This window comes from Cibotium barometz, chromosome 10 (assembly GCF_041138505.1).
Source record: "Cibotium barometz isolate CiBa-2024 chromosome 10, ASM4113850v1, whole genome shotgun sequence".
NCBI classification, from domain to species: domain Eukaryota; kingdom Viridiplantae; phylum Streptophyta; class Polypodiopsida; order Cyatheales; family Cibotiaceae; genus Cibotium; species Cibotium barometz.
This window is the reverse complement of record NC_141055.1, coordinates 40,624,139-40,644,341: the sequence shown is the minus strand read 5'-3', so window position 1 is coordinate 40,644,341 and position 20,203 is coordinate 40,624,139. Positions and strand designations below refer to the sequence as shown.

Genomic DNA, 20,203 nt, shown 5'->3' with positions numbered 1-20,203 from the left:
AGCTTCTTCTACAACCTTCTTATCTGCCTCCGCCTTCCTAACTGCCTCGTCTTCTTCCGCCTTCTTGGTAGCCTCATCCTCCTGTGCTTTCTTTGCTGCCTCGTCCTCCTCCTGTGTTCTGACGGTCTCTTCGGCTTCTTTTCTTGCTCTCTTAGCTGCCTCCATGTCCTCTGCTTCTTTCTGTAATCTCTCCTCTTCTTGGCGTTCTTGGGCTTCTTGGGCCTCTTGCTCAAGCCTCACACGCTCAGCTTCCAGATCCATTTGGGCTTGTGGGTAAATGTTTGGGATTTCAGTTCTATGTGCCACCGGTAAGGGCCCAAGGTCTTTGAAAATGTCATCCTGCGTATTGGAGGGAGGATCATTTGGGGGCTCCATGTGCGTGAGATATTAGTGCCACGAGCGAGAGAGAGAGAGAGAGAGAGAGAGAGAGAGAGAGAGAGAGAGAGAGAGAGAGAGAGAGAGAGAGAGCGGGAGAGGAAGAGAGAGAGGTCACAAGTCAAGACTTTTAAAAATGACTATAAAACTCACTAATATTTATAGGGGGCCAAAATTACAAAAACGCCAATTTACAATGAACGCGCCAAAAATTGGCGAACAAGAATTATTGGGTGGGTAACCACACGCGGCCATTTCTCAGTCGACCATTGTGCCATTGCCTCGCTCTTTCATGTGCCATTGATGCATTGCACTCTTCTCTTTCGCCTTGCACCTACCACCTTCATGATTTTGCGCCTCAAAGATAAATTTCCGGCTCGCTTTTGGGCCTTTCTCCCAGTAAGTGCACGGTAAAACCAATTGAACATTTCCTGAAACGCATTGCTGCGAACCTTGCCACCGCCATGACCCGTGTTCTTAAAATAGGCCGCCTTGGCTTGGTAATGTGATCGTTCCATGCCTTGGTTGCTCCAGAGTGCAAGAGACCCATATTCATCTAGAAAGAAGGAACTGTGCGCATAGAGAATATGCATGTAGTGTGTTATATGAGTTTCCCCCCAAGCATCGATCATTTCTTCTGTGAATCTGTCAATCGAAGTCTTGAATGTAGCTATCTCTGCTTCATCAAGATACGGGCGCTCAAGAAGCCTCATCATCTCATCACAAGCTTCCCACACATGTGCACGCTTCAATCCTAGTGTCGCCTCATTGCCTCGATAGGTTGTTACATCACAAATCTGCTTCCATAATTCAAAATGTGTATGGCTTTGAGCCTCACCATAGTTTGAGAGCAGGTGTCTTGCTTTTGCACCACCCATACATATCTTATTAGGGTTATCTTGGGTACTTGATGGGTTTTTGCGATCCTTAGAGAGGGTGACAGCACCTGCGTGAAGCCCCACGGATGATAAAACAACTTCAAGCTCTTGGATGCCCTGTTCTCACCGTGACTCTGGCTCCATGTTCCAAGCATAATTGATGTGGAGCATCAACAATTTGTCCAGAATTCTAAGTCTTGCGTGCAAGGTACACACATGTACTCGCGACAGTGGAATTGAAAGAATAGGGTTCCAAGTAGCATCCTCCTCTGCGCGAGATGGTGCCTTGCTTTGATTGTAGCTCATAATTCCATTGAGCCAGACGTGCATACCCTTCCCTTTTTGTAATTGATTTGAGCCCTTTGCACTTGCCTGCTTATGACCTTTCACCTTGGTTGCTTGTTTGGCCTTCCCCACTGCGACACTTGGCATCCTTGGATGACAACAAAAGATGCATGGAAACAAAGTGTTAGCACCACTTTTAGTTCCCAACATGCATTTGAGGGTCTTGAGATCACCACCAAGGTGCCACTCTATTTCAAAGTGACCAGTGCCAGGCACATGCAAGACTTCACCATTTGATTGCATGTGTATCACTCCTTGAATACCTGTACGGGTGAAGTACCACCTCAGATTGTCATGGTCCTCGTGCGGAAGGGTCCATGCCGCCTGCCACCATATGTTCTTCTCAGACTGCACTCCAAAGTAATCTTGCTTGCGTCGCTTTGTGTGCAAGTTATTCTCTGCATCACCTGTTTCATCTTCGTCGTCTAAGCTCTTTCGCTTCAATGCCCTGCTCATGAGTGTCAGACTTGTACGTTCCACCCTTTGGCCCTTTACAACCTGACATTCATCCAATTTGAGGACAAATATAGCCTTTCCATCCGTCTCCTCTAATGTCATATCATAAAACTGAATCATAGCTCGTTGAAGCGCCTCCACCTCGACGTAAACATTGTTAAACTTGTTGTAAGCAAAATCTTTTGAATTTGACATTGGCATGCTACCATCCACCCATCTGTAGAAGCCACCTAGCAAGTCGGCAATATTGTTGTTTGCTGACTTCCTTGCCATAACTATACTGTATGGTGTTGGAAGTATAGATCGTGTCATTCCTTTGCCTCGTAGACGTGCTGTGATGCAAGTATACAAAGCCCTGTATCCCTTATCACATCACTGATACCTGCTATGTCGCACACAGTGAGCATGTCAACGGGACTGACAATCTGCTCGAATTCCTTGAGAAAATACTTTTGAATCCTGTCACGCAACGCACCCTTTACTGGATTGGTTATCATATTGATTACTTTCTGCTCTGGAATAATGTGCTCAAGGATAGACTCCTCAGTATTGGAACAACCTAATATTGCTTTAGCACATTCCCTGGACATCACATAGTTCAAAGTCAATGACATAACTATATGAAAAAGGAATGTAATGCTAGTTTTGAAGCTGTGATTACCTTGTTTGACGCACATGTCGCTTGCGAGCCCCCCCATCTTTGGAAAGAAGACTCAGAGGCTTGCGCTTTCGTTGCCTTGCATTATATCCCACGGGGAGGTGAGTGAAATGATCGACACGTCGGCGAAGGTTCCGAGTTGAGTTTCGAAGACGGAGATAGTTCTCTATAGCTCGATCCCTGCTTTCCACACCTTCATCAAGCTTCATCTTCTGCTCTGCATCCTCCTTCTCTAGATCCTTGACTCGAACCAGCATATGTTCCTTTGTGGCCATGAAAGTTAACGCACATTCTTCCTTTTTTGCCTTGCATAATTTTAGAAGCTTCTTGAGGTGATTTTGATCTGAGAGTTCCTGCAAGTACAAAGAATAGAGCCTCTGACAGTACCCTAAGAAACCATTATAACCATCACCCAAGAAGCGTACGACCTGCGTGATATTACGAAAAGGGGGAGGTGCACCAGTCTGTGGATCAAGGGGATAAATGCTTCCATCAGTCCAAAGATCAATGGCTTTTGCACCTTGAAGTCGTAGCACCTCAGCAGGAATACATCCCTTCGTTCGATTACTTCGCATTGTGGCATACTCCTCGTCTAAGTCCACATGCAAGCGAAACTTTGATTGCTTGTTGGTGATGTCCCGTAGAGCCATTGTACCTAGCAAATGGAGATGGAGATGTAGATGGATACAGAGATGGAAATGTGGATGGTGATGGAGGAGATGAAGATGGAGATGGTGATGGAGATGGAGGTGGAGGAGATGCAGATGGATATAGAGATGGAAATGGAGGCCTTGAGGAGATAGATATGGAGAGCTTGCTAGTGATGGAGATGGAGAGCTTCAGCTTGCAAGGATGTGTAGATCTGTACCTTCACAGGAGGGGATGGTGAGCTCTTCCATGAGAGCTGGTGGAGAGGATGATAGATATGGAGAGCTTGCTAGTGATGGAGATGGAGAGCTTCAGCTTGCAAGGATGTGTAGATCTGTACCTTCACAAGAGGGGATGGTGAGCTCTTCCATGAGAGCTGGTGGAGAGGATGATGGAGTAGGAGGTCCAGATCTGCAGGCCATGGCTCCTAGAGAGAGAAAAAGAAGCCCTTACCCAAGTAAAACACCCTAAACGCGTTTTAGAGAGAGAGTGTAGAGAGAGAGAAGCCCTTACCCAAGTAAAACACCCTAAACGTGTTTTAGAGAGAGAGAGTGTAGAGAGAGAGAGAGAGTGTAGAGAGAGTGGGATCTGCAGCACCTCCAAAAAGGGGGGGGACAAAGTGACGAAAATTTTCAAACATTCTTTGTGAAAGGTACTTCACTACAAGACAAAAAGGCAGTTAGGTCCATATTCCTTCCCAAGGACAGAAGATCTAATGATTAGATCACCTTTTGGCCTATTTTCTTTTTTGTAGAAAAGGAAAAATGCATTTTCAGGCCTAGGCCACTAGCTTGGTCAAAGCTTGATTAGCATTTTAAGCATTTCACTAAGTGTCCAAATAAAAGGGCCCAAGAAGATCCCAAACAAGTCCTAATGAAGTGAACCTGGGGAATGACCAAGAGCCCAAAACAATCAGAGTCAGTGCCAACCTAGAATTCAGAGGAAGACTCCTCAAACTGTTGGAATCCTACAAAGATGTGTTTGCCTACTAGAACTACTTCGATATGAAGGGGATTGATCCTAGCTTCTACCAACACAAGATCAACTTAAAAGAGGATGCAATTGCTATTAGATAGAACAGATACAGAATGAAACCCAACTACGCCAAACAAGTGAATGAGGAGATTGATAAGATGCTAAGAGTAGGGTTCATGTGGTATGATACCATACGGTTTGTACGATACAATACTGTATGGGAAAATACGTTACAATCTAAATTTTTTCCTTATCGTACGATAAAATATGGTGTTTTAAAAAATACTTATAAACTTAGGTATTTCCAATTCTCGATATGGAGTATTTTAGAAAGGAGGGAAGCATCATAGTACAAAGGAAGCTCAAACAGCCATAGATAAGCAAAAAAAAGACCATTACCTCCCAAAAAATTTAATTTTTTTGGGAAAAATTTTTATTTTTTGAAAAAGAAAATGAGAAAACCTTTTTTTTCGTAAAAATCCATACGAGTGCGTACGGTATCATACCGTACGATATTCCGTATGATAAGACATCGTACGCCATACGGAAACAACCCTCGATGGCCCCAAAGGATAAAGAAAAAATAGACTTCGTGACAGAATGGGGGGCTTTTGCCTCCAATGTAATGACTTTTGGGCTAAAGAATGCTCCACTCACATTTCAAAGGATGGTTGAGGAAATATTAGACGAATATTTAACAACCCCTATGAGGGTCTTCGTGGATGATTTCAGTGTGTTCATCGGAAAGAAAGAAGACTACATAACAAACCTCACGATGTGTCTAGAGAAGTGCAGAGGATAGCCAGGCTAAGCCTTAATCCAGCTAAGTGTGTCTTTGCTGTAACAAGTGGATTCCTCTTAGGGCACACAGTATTTGCATAAGGGCTAGCAGTGGATCCGAACAAGGTCACAATCATTATAAAGCTCCAGTTGCCCAAGAATGCCAAAGAACTTGCCAGATTCCTGGGACTAATCAAGTGGCATAATATATTCATGAGGTTTTTGGCGAATGTGGAAGTACCCATGTACGGTTTGATGATGAAAGATGCTAAATATGTCTGGTTAGGATCCTATTAGGAGGCATTTTGGAATCTCAAGCAAATACTGTCATCAACATCCATTCTCCAATAGCCGAACTATTATCTCGTATTTCATGTATTTGTTGATGCCTCCAATTTTGCCATTGGTAGTGCTATGATGCAAAGGAAGCACAAGAAGGCTTGTTCATACCAATTTACTACGCAAGCAGGAGGTTGTCCAAGCCAGAGAAGAACTACTCCACCAATTTACTACGCAAGCAGGAGGTTGTCCAAGCCAGAGAAGAACTACTCCACCACAGAAAAGGAGTCATTGGGGATGATCTACTCGATCAGGAAGTTCACGCACTATCTATTGGGAAAGGTGTTCAAATTTCATGTAGATCACAAAGCACTCTTGTACTTGGTGAACAAACTAGACCTGGTAGGAATATTAGGCAAGTGGATGCTTTTGCTACAAGAGTTCGAGTTTAGATAAGGCACACCCCTGGAAACAAGCAAGCAGTAGCGGATTTCCTATCAAGACAAGAGTCAGGAGAAGATCCAGAGGGGGTGGAAGATGACTTCCTGAATGCGCAACTCTTCCTCATAGAGACGGAGAAAAACCTAGTTGGTATGATGAGATGCTGCAGTTCCTATCAGACTTGTCTTTTTCGGAGTACATGTCTAGAGATCAGAGAAAAAAGCTAACTCTTCGGAGAAAGTCATTCATGGTGGTAGCAAGATAGCTCTACAAGATGGGCAATCAAATACTGAGAAGATGCATCCCTGAACATGAACAACAAGTTGTACTGGTAGAAGCGCACCAAGGAATAAGCGAAGGGACTTTTTCGGAGAAGTCATGGGGTGGAAAGTGTTCGAGGTAGGATTGTGGTGGCCGACTGTATTAAAAGACGCACACAAGTTTGCAAAAGAGTGTGACATGTGTTAGAGGTTGGGACAACCGAATGATGCAGATAGAATGCCTCACAACGCGATATTGCCCCTAGAGCCGTTCTAGAAGTGGGGTATGGACTTTGTTGGCCCATTCAAGTGAATGAGAACAGGATCCACTCAGACCCAAAGCTGCACTCAACATTGTAGGCACTCGAAACAATGTATAAGAATGCAATAGGACTTACGCCTTTCAGCATGGTGTATGGGCAAGAGGCAGTAGTGCCACCCATGGAGTTCCTCACATAGAGCCTCATAATAGCAATAGCAGAAAGGCTCTCTTCGGAAGAATCAGAGAAGTACAAGATTGAGAAACTCCTTAAGTTGGATGAAAGGAGACTGCACAGTGCATGGATAGCCAAAATTATACAAAAAGGCGACTGCACAATGCATGGACAACCGAAATTATACAGAAAAGGAGGAAGTTACAGGTGGATAGGAACATGAAATTCAAGATCTTCGAAGAAGGAGATGCAATCTTGCTTTTCTCATCAAGAATGTGACCCCACCCAGGAAAATTGAAAATGAGATGGATAGGGCCCATTTAGAATTGTCAAAAAATGGGGACGAAAACATTTGAGGTGGCAAGTCTAGATGGAGAAAGCCTAAGGAAAGTGGTGAATAGGTATAGGCTAAAGCCTTAATATGGAAGAATGCCAGAACAAGAAAGAAAAGTGTGTTCAAATCCAGATTCAGATCCAGAGAATGTTCAACAAGCAGAACTCGAGTCCCCAGTTAGGAGATGGAGAATGTCCAACAAACAGGAGTCGAGTCCAGTCAAGATCAGGAATCGAAAGCCAGACAAGATTTTGGATAAAATAAAAATAGAAAAGAACAAAATCCAAAATTAGGTATTATATATGTAAATATGATTACAGTGTGCACAGAGATCAAGGAGCCAGCTAGAAGCAGCGTGGAATTGGCAAGAAAATCGAGGGTGCAGTTCCAAAAAGGGTGCATGGATGGCGAGAAAAATGTGTTGCATCATATTCTCAACCAAGTCATTAATGACCTCGTAAATGGTGTAGTAGGTACTCACGGTCAGATTTTGAAAGGGATTTGGGAAAATCATGGAGATGTCAAGTAGTTATGGATGTACTTAGGGAAGGCGTCCCATCTGTTGAATCCTACATGATACACTTATATATTCTTTAGTGACCAACCCCAATCATTTGTGCTTGTTGTGGTTCTTGGGGTTTCTAGAATTAAAAACCCTTGTTGAGGTGCTCAGCACCATAATCATAGTAAGTTGGTTTGTAGGGTAAGTTCTTAAAAAATTTCACTAAAGGATGATTTGTTTTAGATATGGTTCTAATATATGGTGTCACGGCTGGATACCTCCATTGAAGGCCTAATTCACAAATCACTGTGCAAACATTCCTTGCTACCATGCACTCTAAACTCTACTACTACTAAAATTTGCTTTCACCCCTACCTTCTCTCTCTCAACCCCAACACACTCAAGCCAAAAAAATGGTGAAATTCGAGTACCTCTCATCCACCTTATATACAAGGAAGCGGATAGGCATGCCCAATGGTGGTTGGAGAAGATGGGATTAAAGGAATTTCTAGAGATTCCCTGGGAGGAGCTTCAACAAAACTTCAAGGCTGCAGAGCAGTTCGAGCAGCTAACAGAAGTCAAACATCTTCATGCTCCCATCAGGTGAGAAAAGAGTGTTCAATCCTTTGTATGTCATCGAGGTATTCAAACTGCTAGTTGACGGGGAGGCTGAGATTAAGCTAGCTGATGAGATGAGAACCTAATCAAGGAATTCGGCCCGCTGGAGAGCAAGGCCAAGGAGTTCAAAATCACAGGCACATCAGACGAAGATAGAAAAAAGAAATTGCGCTTTGTGGTGGAAATGATCAATCTCACTCACAATACATATTGCATGTCGAGAAAGGCCTTTGGGATGGTGAAGGCTGCGGAAGCCGAAACAAAGGTGGCTTAGACAGAAGTGCTGTATCACAATTGAAGGACCAGATAGGAAAGATCAACCTCCCAAACACAAAAACAAACCTTAGCTCCTATTTAATGCACAAGAAGGAACCAGAAAGGAGGAGGAGGAAGGCCACAAAGAAGATGCAGGGCAAAAAGAGGATGCAAGGCGCAAGGAGGACGCAGGCCCCAAAGAAGATGCAGATGGAAAGCCCCAAGAACAGCTGAGTTTCAGACAAGGAAAAGACCAGATGATGTTGGGAAAGAAAAGGATTTTTGAATTCCACGAGAAGAAGACAAGGAAGAAGGACTACCAAGGCAGGGAGCGTTGGGGAAATAGAAGCAAAAAGTAGCAAATGACTTAAGGAGGACTTGGCCCGACAGTGGCAAGTCTATCCTGTCATAGTAGCTAGAGCAGCAGCAGCATGAGGAGGAGGTTGCAACCACCACAAGCTTGCATCTTGAACAAGAACGGTCTGATCTCTCTGCAACCAGTGCTGTAAAGTTTTTAGACCCCATTGACACAGACTGGGTGCAAGGAGCTCTCAACTACCTCTAACGATGCATGACAGATGGATTGAAGGAAATGACCAAGCACTGCAAGCTGTAATCAGGGAAAAGCAGCCATCCAGATGATAAGCCAGCAAGAACCCTTGCAAGAAGAGCTACATAGGAGGAGGATGGAAGCAAACCGCCAAAAGCCAAATCTAAGATCTCCAGAAGGCCAACAAAGCCAAATCGAGGATCTCCGAAAGGCCCACAAAGAGATTAGAGTGGAAATGGAGAAGATGAAGGAAACAATGGCCCAGAAAGAACAAACAAATGTGCAACTGCAGATAGATCTAGATAGGGCCAGGGAAAGCTAGGCTATAGCATAGGGTATGCATAGTTGCCTTAATCAGAGAGGAGCACCTCAGAGTCATAAATGAACTGCAGGCTAGGGCCGACAGAGACAAGATTGAGCTGGTCAAGGCAAAAGCCAGGCTGGTGGTCTTGGACGTCGAAGAGTTTCTGAAATCTACAAACTGGAGGCAGAAAAGATGGAGCAATGGGAGGGCATACAGTCGAAGATCTAACAGAGGTGTGGGGGGAATATTCAAACAAATTGATAACTTTAATGCAAACCCCCCACACCTTCCTACAAACAAATGGTGCCCTACCATTCACAAGACGAAAATCCAGAGGGAGGATTCGGATATCCGAATCCAGCCCAGCTAACAAGCCTTGAACTGATAAGAGCAGTGGAAGTAGCTACACCTAGCCAACTAGGCAAGGAGGCCGACACTAGTGGGGGAGGCACCCACAAGGAAAAGGAGATGCAATAGGAAAATGAGCAGGCTAAAGAATAAAGTGGAAGTCTCGAAAAGGAGGTTCACTCTCCTAAAGGGAGACATAAAGAAGCTAACTGTGCAGACAGATGGGAAGGGGAAAAAACTTTTTATATACAAAGGATCATCAATGTACCTAATCCCCAATGAGGAGCTGAAGGAACATGCATGGGCAACTACAAAGAAACTGGAGGAGAAGGAAAACGACGAGGCTATGCTCAAAGCACAAATTGAAGAGTTGGAGGCTCTGATTGAAGAGTTCAAAGAGCAATAGAAACAAGACGAGCAAACAATAAAGGCCCTCAAAAAGGATGCAGCGGCTACTACACCTGCAAGAGTGACAAGAGGAAGAGGAGGAAAAATGATAGTGAATGAGCTAAATGTCACATTGACAACAACTCACACTGACCTCTAGAAAAGACAAGGACTAGCCTCTGTAGCTTTTCCAGCACTTTTGTTATGGTCTTATCTTTCGTGAATCTTTTTAGGAAGGCTTTCTTCAAATCTTCAAATGTCTGGAAGCTCTCCAGACCATATTGTGCATACCAGCTGGTGCTGGTGGCCTTGCCACCCAACATTGTCGCAAAATACTCTATTTTTTGTGCCAATGAAGCTTTGGTTGCTAGGAATGTGGTTTCGAAGACAAAGATGTGGACATTCGGATCCTCCTCGCTCTTGCCCTTAAACTTAGGGTACTTGAGAGACATCCTTCCGAGAGCTGCCGGTTCTCCTTCTTCTTGAGCTTCTTGCCTCGTGTTTTGTGGCTCATGGTGATCTCCTTCTTGATTTCTGAGTGGTTTCTGAATTTGTCATTCTAGGTGGTGCAGAATCCCTTCTAGGAGTCTTCTTGGACGATGTAGTTGTCCTTCATGTTCTGCGGCTTTGGCCTGCCTGTGCCGGTGCTACGTTGCTTTGTTTGAGCTACTTTCATTCTCCATGCATAATCCATTGTACTCTTATGACTCTCTCATGAACATTCCTAACACTAGTGTGCATGCACTTCCTCTCTAGATCTATTTCAACTAGCTTCAAGTTATTGATTGACTGTGTAGGACTAGCCTCGAACTAGCCTCTACCTTCCTACTCCCCTACCTAGCATACCAGTTCTCCAACAAGATCGCCAAAAGTGTCGAAGTCCGATCAAGACGACCCGACACTTATGTGGTTCTGAACCACCTAGTCATCTCCGAAGGAGCAACGACTAATGGAGGTGTGCCCAATGCGATAAGTTAACGCTAGGATATTAAGCTACTTGTCTGCCTAAATGTGGGGAGATTGATTTGAATGCAAAGAAGGTTAGTTCCAAACTTTGTCCTGAATCCAGATAGTGATCCGCATCTAGACAGGACTACACTACACAAGATTGAATGTTGAATAGACAGAGATATGTAGAATAAACAAAAGTAAGACAAAGACCAATAAGATAAAGACCAACCCATGAGTCATTCTTGAGCAATAACAACACAGTACAATGCCTTAGCAAGATCTCTACTCATGAATTTCTCACTCAACTATCATGTCTTCCTATTCGGTAATGTTCCTCTCCTTTGGGCCCAAGTAGACCTGACATGGTTCTTGAACTATCCAAATAGTAATGTACTCCTTCCTACAATCTCAGCTGAGTAGACCAAGTCTACTCTAACTCCTCCATCCCCTTATCCAACTAATTTCCCTTTTCCTTTACAACCACGGGTATTACTCATTCATTAAAAAGCTGTTACAAGTTTGTTATAAAGCAAGAAAGCTCAGTTTGTTGCACAACAGTTAGTCCAAGCAGCGATATGGGTGGTGGCCAAATGGGCTTATTGGCCACCAATAGTGCTCAGTTGGCTAGGCAGGCGGGGGGGGGGGAGAGAAGCCCAACTGAGTTGCATCTTTCCTAGCCCAACCTAACTATTCTAGGCCTTCCCCGTGGAGGCTCATTTTTGGCCTCCCCAATCTCTGTTGTCTTGAGCTCGGCTGTCTAGCTCTCTAGCATTTATAGCTTATGCACTTTGGACCAGTTTCGATGACGGCTACCTTCATTGCTTTGGGGACGATTTCTTCTCTGGGCTACACCATCTACATGCACTTTGGTTGTAGAGTTCCCTATCTCTATGCATGCTTTCTGGATTTGGTGGGTTTATGACCATTGAATATGGGCTTGATGGGCCAAACTACTCACTCTAGAGCTTCATAATAATAAGAGCCTACTGATAGGCTCTCATTGAATATGGGCTTGATGGGCCAAACTACTCACTCTAGAGCTTCATAATAATAAGAGCCTACTGATAGCCAACATTCTATGGGAGATTGTCTCATGGGGTAAGAGCCCCATCCTCTAGCACCATCTTCCACCACCTCCTCGACAACATTAGGAAGGGGTGCTCAAATAGTAGCCCAAGTGGTGCTAGGTATTCAAGTACCACCCCCTGGACCCATTAAAGATCCAAGATGGTGGGGCACCCATAATGCTCAAGCGATATCCATGATCGATTTCTCAATCAAGCAATCCATCATTCCTCACACCCGATCCTGTAGCTCTGCAACAAGGACTACCCGGTTGGTACTTGAGACCGTATTTTCTAGTATCGTAACGAAGCACGAGTCATGTACCTTCTAATGTGGGAGCTAGATAAGCTGACCATGAATGAAGAAAATCACTTTACCAGGGTTAACATAAATGAGGTAATTTATGAAAAGAAGTTGGTCTCCATAATTCTTCATTCCATACTTGAGTTCTACCAAAGTTTTCACACTTCTTTGCATCTCTCTATAAGAGGAGGCACTTCTTCATAAAGAGCAGTCTAGGAAGAACAAATCCAGAGGAGACATCAACGGAGCAGATCATGCCTTCCTCTCTAAATACAAAGGCAAAGTGTGTTCATCACATGGTGACATAGAAGAAGAAAGTAAAGTATCATTACTGCCACAAGCTTCGGCACTACTTTGAAGAGTGTTGGAAGAGACTTTCCAAGCTTAAAGGTGATCAAACACTACATCTACTACCACAAGTATCATTACTGCCACAAGCTTCGGCACTACTTTGAAGAGTGTTGGAAGAGACTTTCCAAGCTTAAAAGTGATGAAGATTCTGCAAAAACTACATCTACTACCTTCAACGATAAGAAGTAGCAACCAGAGGAAAAAGCAAACATAGTTGAGGAGGAATACTAGGCCTTGCTGCATTATTACCATGGGGAGAATTGTTAGATAATAATGGCAATCAATGTAGGAATAAACACAATGCTAGGAGGTTATGTAAACTTGCACGACTGTAATGTGTGTATTTAAGATATTTAAATAAAGTGGTTCTAGTGTGTGTGAAAAACCGCTACTGTGTGGATTCTCTTTTACATGGGAATAGACCCTTAGAAGGATTATGTAATCAATGGTTTTGTGGTGCAGCATATGCATGCACCTTGTAAAGGTTTCCTCTCCTATAAAAAAGTGGATCAAATCTAATTATCAAATCTTCTTTTCCACGACTTGTACTTTGTCCCCTTAATCCCCAAATGCACTGATAACCTTGTGGTCTACATCATTGTCTCTTTCTCTCTTATATATCTTGTACTCCCTGTGTACTTCTACAATCATCACCAACTAATAAAACATATGGCTTGCAAGGTCCACACATACCTTGTGGGTGAAGCTTAAATGGTGTGCCTAAACTTCTTACAAAGGTTGTGGTGCTAAAGAATAAAGGGGGTTTTTATTGTACCATAAAGTATAGAGGGTGGAAAGATATATTTATAGGCCCTAAAAGCATCCTATTTAGATGACCCCATGTTGGGCATATACACCCCAAGTTATAACCTAAAAATATCCTTAAATAGTCTCCTTTACAACCATAAACAATTTCCACCATCCCTCGGACCAATGGTTACAAAATAGACTAAACTAGCCAGATATATGTATTGAACTAGCTCTCAGTGTTGACTAAATTTCATTTCTCAATAGCTTTTTAAAAAAAAATAAAATATGATATCTACACACAATAATAGTGTATATACACTACATGTGTGTTTGGACCAAACCAAACCTTGCTTAAGCCAGCTAATCAATCTTTCATTAACTACCGTAATGTCTTGACCAATGTCCAAATGTAGGTGCTTGGCATTTAGGCTACTCAAATATGGTTACTTTGATTCACCAACTCAATGCCATGCATAGAGTGTCACATATACTTGCAACTTCAAATCCAAGGCACCTTCAAAGAAGCCCAAATTATGACATCAATACTTAGAAGGTAGGACTATGTAAAGAAGTCAAAGAATAAGGGATTCTCTATACGAAAACTCAATGTGGACTGCAAACAAGGATGTTGGCACAAATAAGATATTGATGCTTCTTATCATGTGCATACTCTATAGTAAACTTAATGCATTATAAATAAGAATGTTGGCATAAATAAGATATAAGGAAAATGCATCATATACATCATCTTATAACATAAGTAATGATTTAGAGAGTAGTGATGGTGTAGATAGTGATGAAAGTAGTTAATTTTAATGGTAAGAATGAGATCTAGCATTAACTTTACACTAAGGAAAATGTGTCATCTACACCATCTTACAATGTAAGTAATGATTTAGAGAGTAGTGATGGTGTAGATATTGATGAAAATAATTAATTTTAATGGTAAGAATGAGATCTCCCATGAACTTGGAAACCTCAATTAGTTAGTGAGATCACTATGTTTGTTATGATCATTGTACTCTTTTAATCTATCGTAATGCAAAACTAGCAAGTTCATTTATAGTAGTAGCATGTTTGTTCATTAAAATTAAATAACTAATCACTTTTGAGTAGCTTTGATTGGTGCAACCACCTTGCCAACATTGATGTGGACTTATATTGGTTTTGATTTCAAAAATAAAAAGGAGACATTTTTAAGTAGCCTATAGGTGTCAACATGAGGTGTTTTCTACAAGAGTAGCTAGAAAGTCTACATATGTATATCACATGCACATACCACGTGATGATACTTTATCTCTAATAGGCATAAAACTATCAAAGGATTAGCTACATAGTCTACAACTACCAACTATAATAGCATAAGAAAATTAAAACATGAAGAGACAAAGCTACATGTCACTTGTGTGTGGGTGTGTGTGTGTGTGCGCGCGTGTGTGGAGACTTGAAAAAGATCAAAAAAGTTTTGATCTAATATTGCTAGATTATACTAGAAGGAAACCATCTCTAAAGATTTTATATAACAAACGGATTTAAATATCAAGTAATGTAGTTTCCCTAAATGCCAATCTTTTATTCCAACCATCATTACTCACATACCATCGTCTAAAAGAATAAGTTAGTAAGGACTTACTTAAGCCTATGGGAAGGCAGGTTTCCACATGGTGATGGACTTATTGTTGTTGTTATTATTTTCCAAAATAAATAAAGAATTTAACATGAAGGAACCATACACATCACCAACACCACTAATAAGTATTGATATAGGACTTTATACAAGGAACCATACACATCACCAACACCACTAACAAGTATTGATACAAGACTTTATACAAGGATATGTGTAAAACCAAAAAACACCACATGGTTTAAAAAATTAAGAACCAAGTACAATTCCAAGTACAACTTATGCTTCAACAATCTTTACTACTCATGAAAAATGTCTCCACATGAGCATAAGGATGGGTCTTCCCTAGTATCCCCTAAAAGAAGTTTAGTTTTTACAAATTAGAGAGGGTCTTCGATAAAATCTCTTTAGAGATGTCTATTCCCAAGTAAATATAACAATAGTGTTTGAGACTATCACTGTAAAGTAGGGAACTTACAATTTAAAGTTTAAAGCTAAATAGGTTTAATACCTATACAGCTTGCCACTATATATTGTAGGTGAAAAAAAACCTACAAAATATTGTAATGTTAGGACCTTATCATGGCCAAAAAATGCAAATGTTTAATTGTGCTGCCAAGACTCTATAGTAAAAGGGAACACAACGGCTACCAATCTCCATACATAACAACCTTTTTTACCATCCAATTATGAACGAATCATAAGGTAACTTTGTGTAGTTACCTTAAGAAATGCAAGTTGGCCAAGGATTTAGTTTGATAACTTATATGGTATATAAGGTATCAAACTAAAGTGTAGCTACCTTAAGAAATGGAATTCGGCCAAGGATTTAGTTTGATAACGTATATGGTATATAAGGTTATTATATGGTATATAATAACCTTATATACCATATAACTTATATGGTATATTATAAGGTCATTATATCTTGTGCCATCGATGGGGCTGTCGACAATTGGCAGCTGTGCAGAAGCCATAGCAAGCTAGAGATGATATTTTTCAAGCTATTTGCTTAGGCTTATACCACATCCCGAGCTCTTAAATAGCAAGCTTTCAAGCTATTTGGTCTTCTTTCAGTTGATTTAGCTTGAGGACAACAAATCGGCTGTTCTTCTACCATAAGGTTGGCGACTCTAAGGTGGTAGTCCAAAACAAAGCGATCATTTTTTTTGATTTTTGAAAAATAAGAAAAAAATGATCAACCAATGTACAAGCCACCTTTGGTAGGTGATTAATGTAATAATATTTGTGGTCCCCTATTACCAAGAAAAAGCTACCCATGCTAATTGATGTGTGTGTGTGTGTGTGTGTGTGTAGATACTCCTCATGAAAATAATCCCCTATCTTTTATTGTGTGCATTGATTTCATTTTTTTTGTGGGGATTTTTCACCTTATAGAACTTAATTTTGTTAGCCATACTTGGCAAATATTCTTTGCAAAGGCACATAAAGTGTATAATTAAATGGCATAAAATAAGTTATTACATGTTTTAAGCAGTTAGTTTGGATGTGTTTTCTTGCAGTGCACTTTGAAGAAACCAACAAAGATGAACATGTATAAGGGTGTCTCAGGGGCTTATGTTGTGATTGTGGCTACATACTGGACTCTTGCATGCGTGGGATACTGGGCATTTGGCTCCTCTGTAGCTTCATATCTTCTAAACTCCTTCACAGGACCAAGTTGGGCTATCATTTTAGCTAACTTCTTTGCAATAGTTCAAATTGTTGGATGCTACCAGGTAACTTTCATCTTATCAAAATTTACTTTTGCTTTTTAATTTGAAAATTTGAACAAAGTATGAAAGAACTTGTGTATCCTTAAAATCTTAGTATGATATGGTTATATGATATCTTAAATTACTCTACTTTAGAGTCTGAAATTACTCTACTTTTTAGTTAGCTTTCCAAAACCTTCACTCTACATCTATCACTTCACTTTAAGAGAGAGAGAGAGAGAGAGAGAGAGAGAGAGAGAGAGAGAGAGAGAGAGAGATTTATAAAGACTTGCGAAACTCAAGATAAAGAAGGCCGTGTGAGACTTTAATACTTCTTCATAATGAGACATTCGTTTTGACTAGAAGACATCATTACCACTCCAAAATGGATCACACAGAGATATCTCAAAAATTTTGAAACTAATTTGCAAAAATGCTCGTTGAAATAACTCTCTCTGCAAAACATGATTTTAATGTGAACCTTAAGGGGATAATTGTAATTTTCATCCAGGATTTACCTATGCTTGGGCACTCAAAAAATGTACTCCAAAGTTTTATGTCTATACCATGCTTTACATAAAACATTTCCAAACCTCATTTTATTCACTATGTCTCTTGTTCTTTGAAATTGGTTGTGATGTAGCAACCAAGAGAGAATAGGGTGGCCTAATAAAATCCGTTATTTTCTGTTTTGTGATGTAGCAACCAAGAGAGAATAGGGTGGCCTAATAAAATCTGTTATTTTCTTTTTCTAGTTTAGCTTCCTATATAGGTTACCATATGCATATAGAGATGGGGTATCTTTCAACCAAGTGGCATGCTTCAATTTAAAGGATTTAAGGGAGAAGAAAGTAAGAAGTAGAGTAGTTAGTCCACACTCCAAATTTCCATTCTATCTAGAATTAGATTAATAATTGCAATGTTGTATTAGGAGAGAAGCTCCTCTATGGTGAGTCATCCTCCTAATGTGGGTTTCCAAATGTCCCTCCACTTGCAAATTTTGTTGTTAGAAGGCCTTTTGTCAATCTTGATGAAAGGAGGAGAAATAATGGCCTATAATATGTGCATGTCCTTAACGAATCCTTTTTTGTTCACAATGAAGGCATCCATAAGAGAGGAGAGATTCAAGGTAAGACTTTAGCGATAATTTATATGCAACATCTAACATAATAAGAGGTCTCTAATTGTTAATATTGGACTTCTCTCCTCCCTTGTGAATCAACTTGATGATGCCAAAGTTGACCAGAGGGTCCATGCCACCCCAAATCAACATCTAACATAGTAAGAGGTCTCTAATCATTAATATTGGACTTCTCCCCTCCCTTCTTGTGATTCAACTTGATGATGCCAAAGTTGACCAAAGGGTCCATGCCACCACAAATGAATGTAGAGTAGGCTAACCTTAGAAGGTGGAGACCACCCCAAAACTCCTTATGAAACTCTAGTGGGAGACTATTTGGACCTATAGTTGTTTTAGAAGCTCTTTTAAGAGCTAGAGAGTAGTAGTCTACTCAAAATCCAATAAAGAAAAAGGTTTCTTTAGCATGTTAATGTGATTGGGAATAGTAGTGGATCTAACTCTTGAACATTGGATTCTAACACGAGTCTTACAAAAAGTCACCTTCTCCTCCTTGCCCAAAATCCTCAAAAAGTCAACTTCTCCTCCTTATGAAACACTATTGGAGACTATTTGGACCTAGAGTTGTTTTAAGAGCCTCTTTTTAGAGCCTCTTTTTAGAGCTAGAGAGTAGTAGTAGCCTACTCAAATTCCAATAAAGATAAAGGTTTCTTCAACATGTTAATATGACTAGGAATAGTAGTGGATCTAACCCTTGGACAATGGATTCTAACATCAGTCTTACTAAAAGTCAACTTCTCCTCCTTCCCCAAAATGCTAAAAAAGGGCAAAGATGAGGGTGACAAAAAAAATACAAAGATCTCATGAGAAAAAAAATCCAATTGTGAAGGCTAGGCAATAGAGAAAAATGCAGGTGTGATGGTGAGTTCACCCATGCTCTAATACCATGTTGGTATATCCACAAGATCAAAGATCATGCTATGGTGGTGGGTGGAAGATATCCATGATGTGAGTGTAGGAGAAGATCTTATGCAGAGAGAGATGGAGATGGAGGTTTAAGCCATGGAGATGGTGGTTTAACCGATGGACACGGTGCTCCAAGAGAGAGAGAGAGAGAGAGAGAGAGAGAGAGAGAGAGAGAGAGAGAGAGAGAGAGAGAGAGAGAGAGAGAGAGAGAGAGAGAGAGATTGCATAGCATAACAATGATTGTATTATCATAATAATTCTACCATGTACAATGATTTATATATGCACCGAGGCCCTATCTTCTGTTCTCTTAATAAGAGGGTTCTCCACACCTAAAGTGTTCACACACCACTAGACACTTACTAGACTCTGAAATATCAAAAAAAATGTCATATTTATGCACTTACTGTAAGTTGTCATATTTACACACTTATTGTAAGTTGTTTATGTACTTAATGTAAGTTGTCATCTTTATGCACTTAGTGTGAAAGGGGAAAAAGTCTAATAAATCTATGTGTTTTCTTTGTAAGTTGTCATCTTTATGCACTTAGTGTCATCTTTATGCACTTAGTGTGAAAGGGGAAAAAGTCTAATAAATCTATGTGTTTTCTTTGTAGTTTATAATTGAATAAAGGTGGTACATATTTCATCACATTATGATTGAATGAAGGTGTTTTATTTATAGTATAGGTGATACACATTTCATTACATTATTATTTGTAGAAAGTTTATGCATACTAACAAAAATTATTGTTGTTTAAAAGTTTCAAGAAGTTGTAGAATGGGAGGAGTAAACTATTAGTACTTGCCAAATTGTGACAATATGTTGTTCCTTGAACAGATTTATTGTAGGCCAACATATGCCTACTTTGAAAAGAAGATGATGGAGGAGGGAAAAGGAGATTTTTCTCTAAGAAATGTTATTAGCAGGCTATTTGTGACAACCACATACATGGCAATCATCACATTGATAGCAAGCGCATTACCATTCTTTGGTGACTTTGTGGCATTATGTGGGGCTTTTGGATTTACACCCTTAGATTTTGTAATACCATCACTTGCATACCTTGTAGTTAGAAGACCTAAAAAGAGAATCATTTGGGTTATAAACATTTCTATTGCCCTTGCTTACTCTTGTGTTGCACTATTGGGATCAATTGGAGCTCTTAGATTTATCTCAACTGATATTGGAACATACAAATTCTTTAACAACATGTAATTTTCAAGCCAAGTGTTTGATCCATTATTATGGCTTAGAGTCATAGAACATATTTTTTGGTCTTTAAATTTAGGACACTTGGCTCAATTGATGTCTCACTTTATTGACTTTGCCAACAAACACACGTGTGCATGCTCACATGTGCATGTTCACACACACACAGAGAGCATATTCTTGTCAATTTTTATATGTATATTTCTTGGTAATGACACACTTCATGATGTGACACCTAGTTGATATAAATTTACCTCTACTCACCTCTTCTACATTTAGATATATTTAATTTTGACTTATAGATGAATCTTTTTCCTTATCAGTTATTGTGTGTGAACTATGCGCTTTTTGATAGTT

The 20,203-nt window shown here is 40.5% G+C and overlaps 1 protein-coding gene across 5 annotated transcripts in view; it reads left to right on the top strand.

The window, feature by feature from the left end:
* Positions 1-19,939, top strand: part of LOC147634901 (GABA transporter 1-like) — a 34,947-nt gene extending 15,008 nt beyond the window's left edge. For all 5 annotated transcript variants that reach the window (XM_086804136.1, XM_086804131.1, XM_086804132.1 and 2 more), the window contains exons 6-7: positions 16,398-16,613; positions 19,475-19,939. In XM_086804136.1, the coding sequence (XP_086660262.1) occupies positions 16,398-16,613; positions 19,475-19,852 (594 nt within the window). In that variant the 3' untranslated portion in view covers positions 19,853-19,939. The remainder of the gene's footprint in view (positions 1-16,397; positions 16,614-19,474) is intronic.
* Positions 19,940-20,203: the final 264 nt, after the last annotated feature.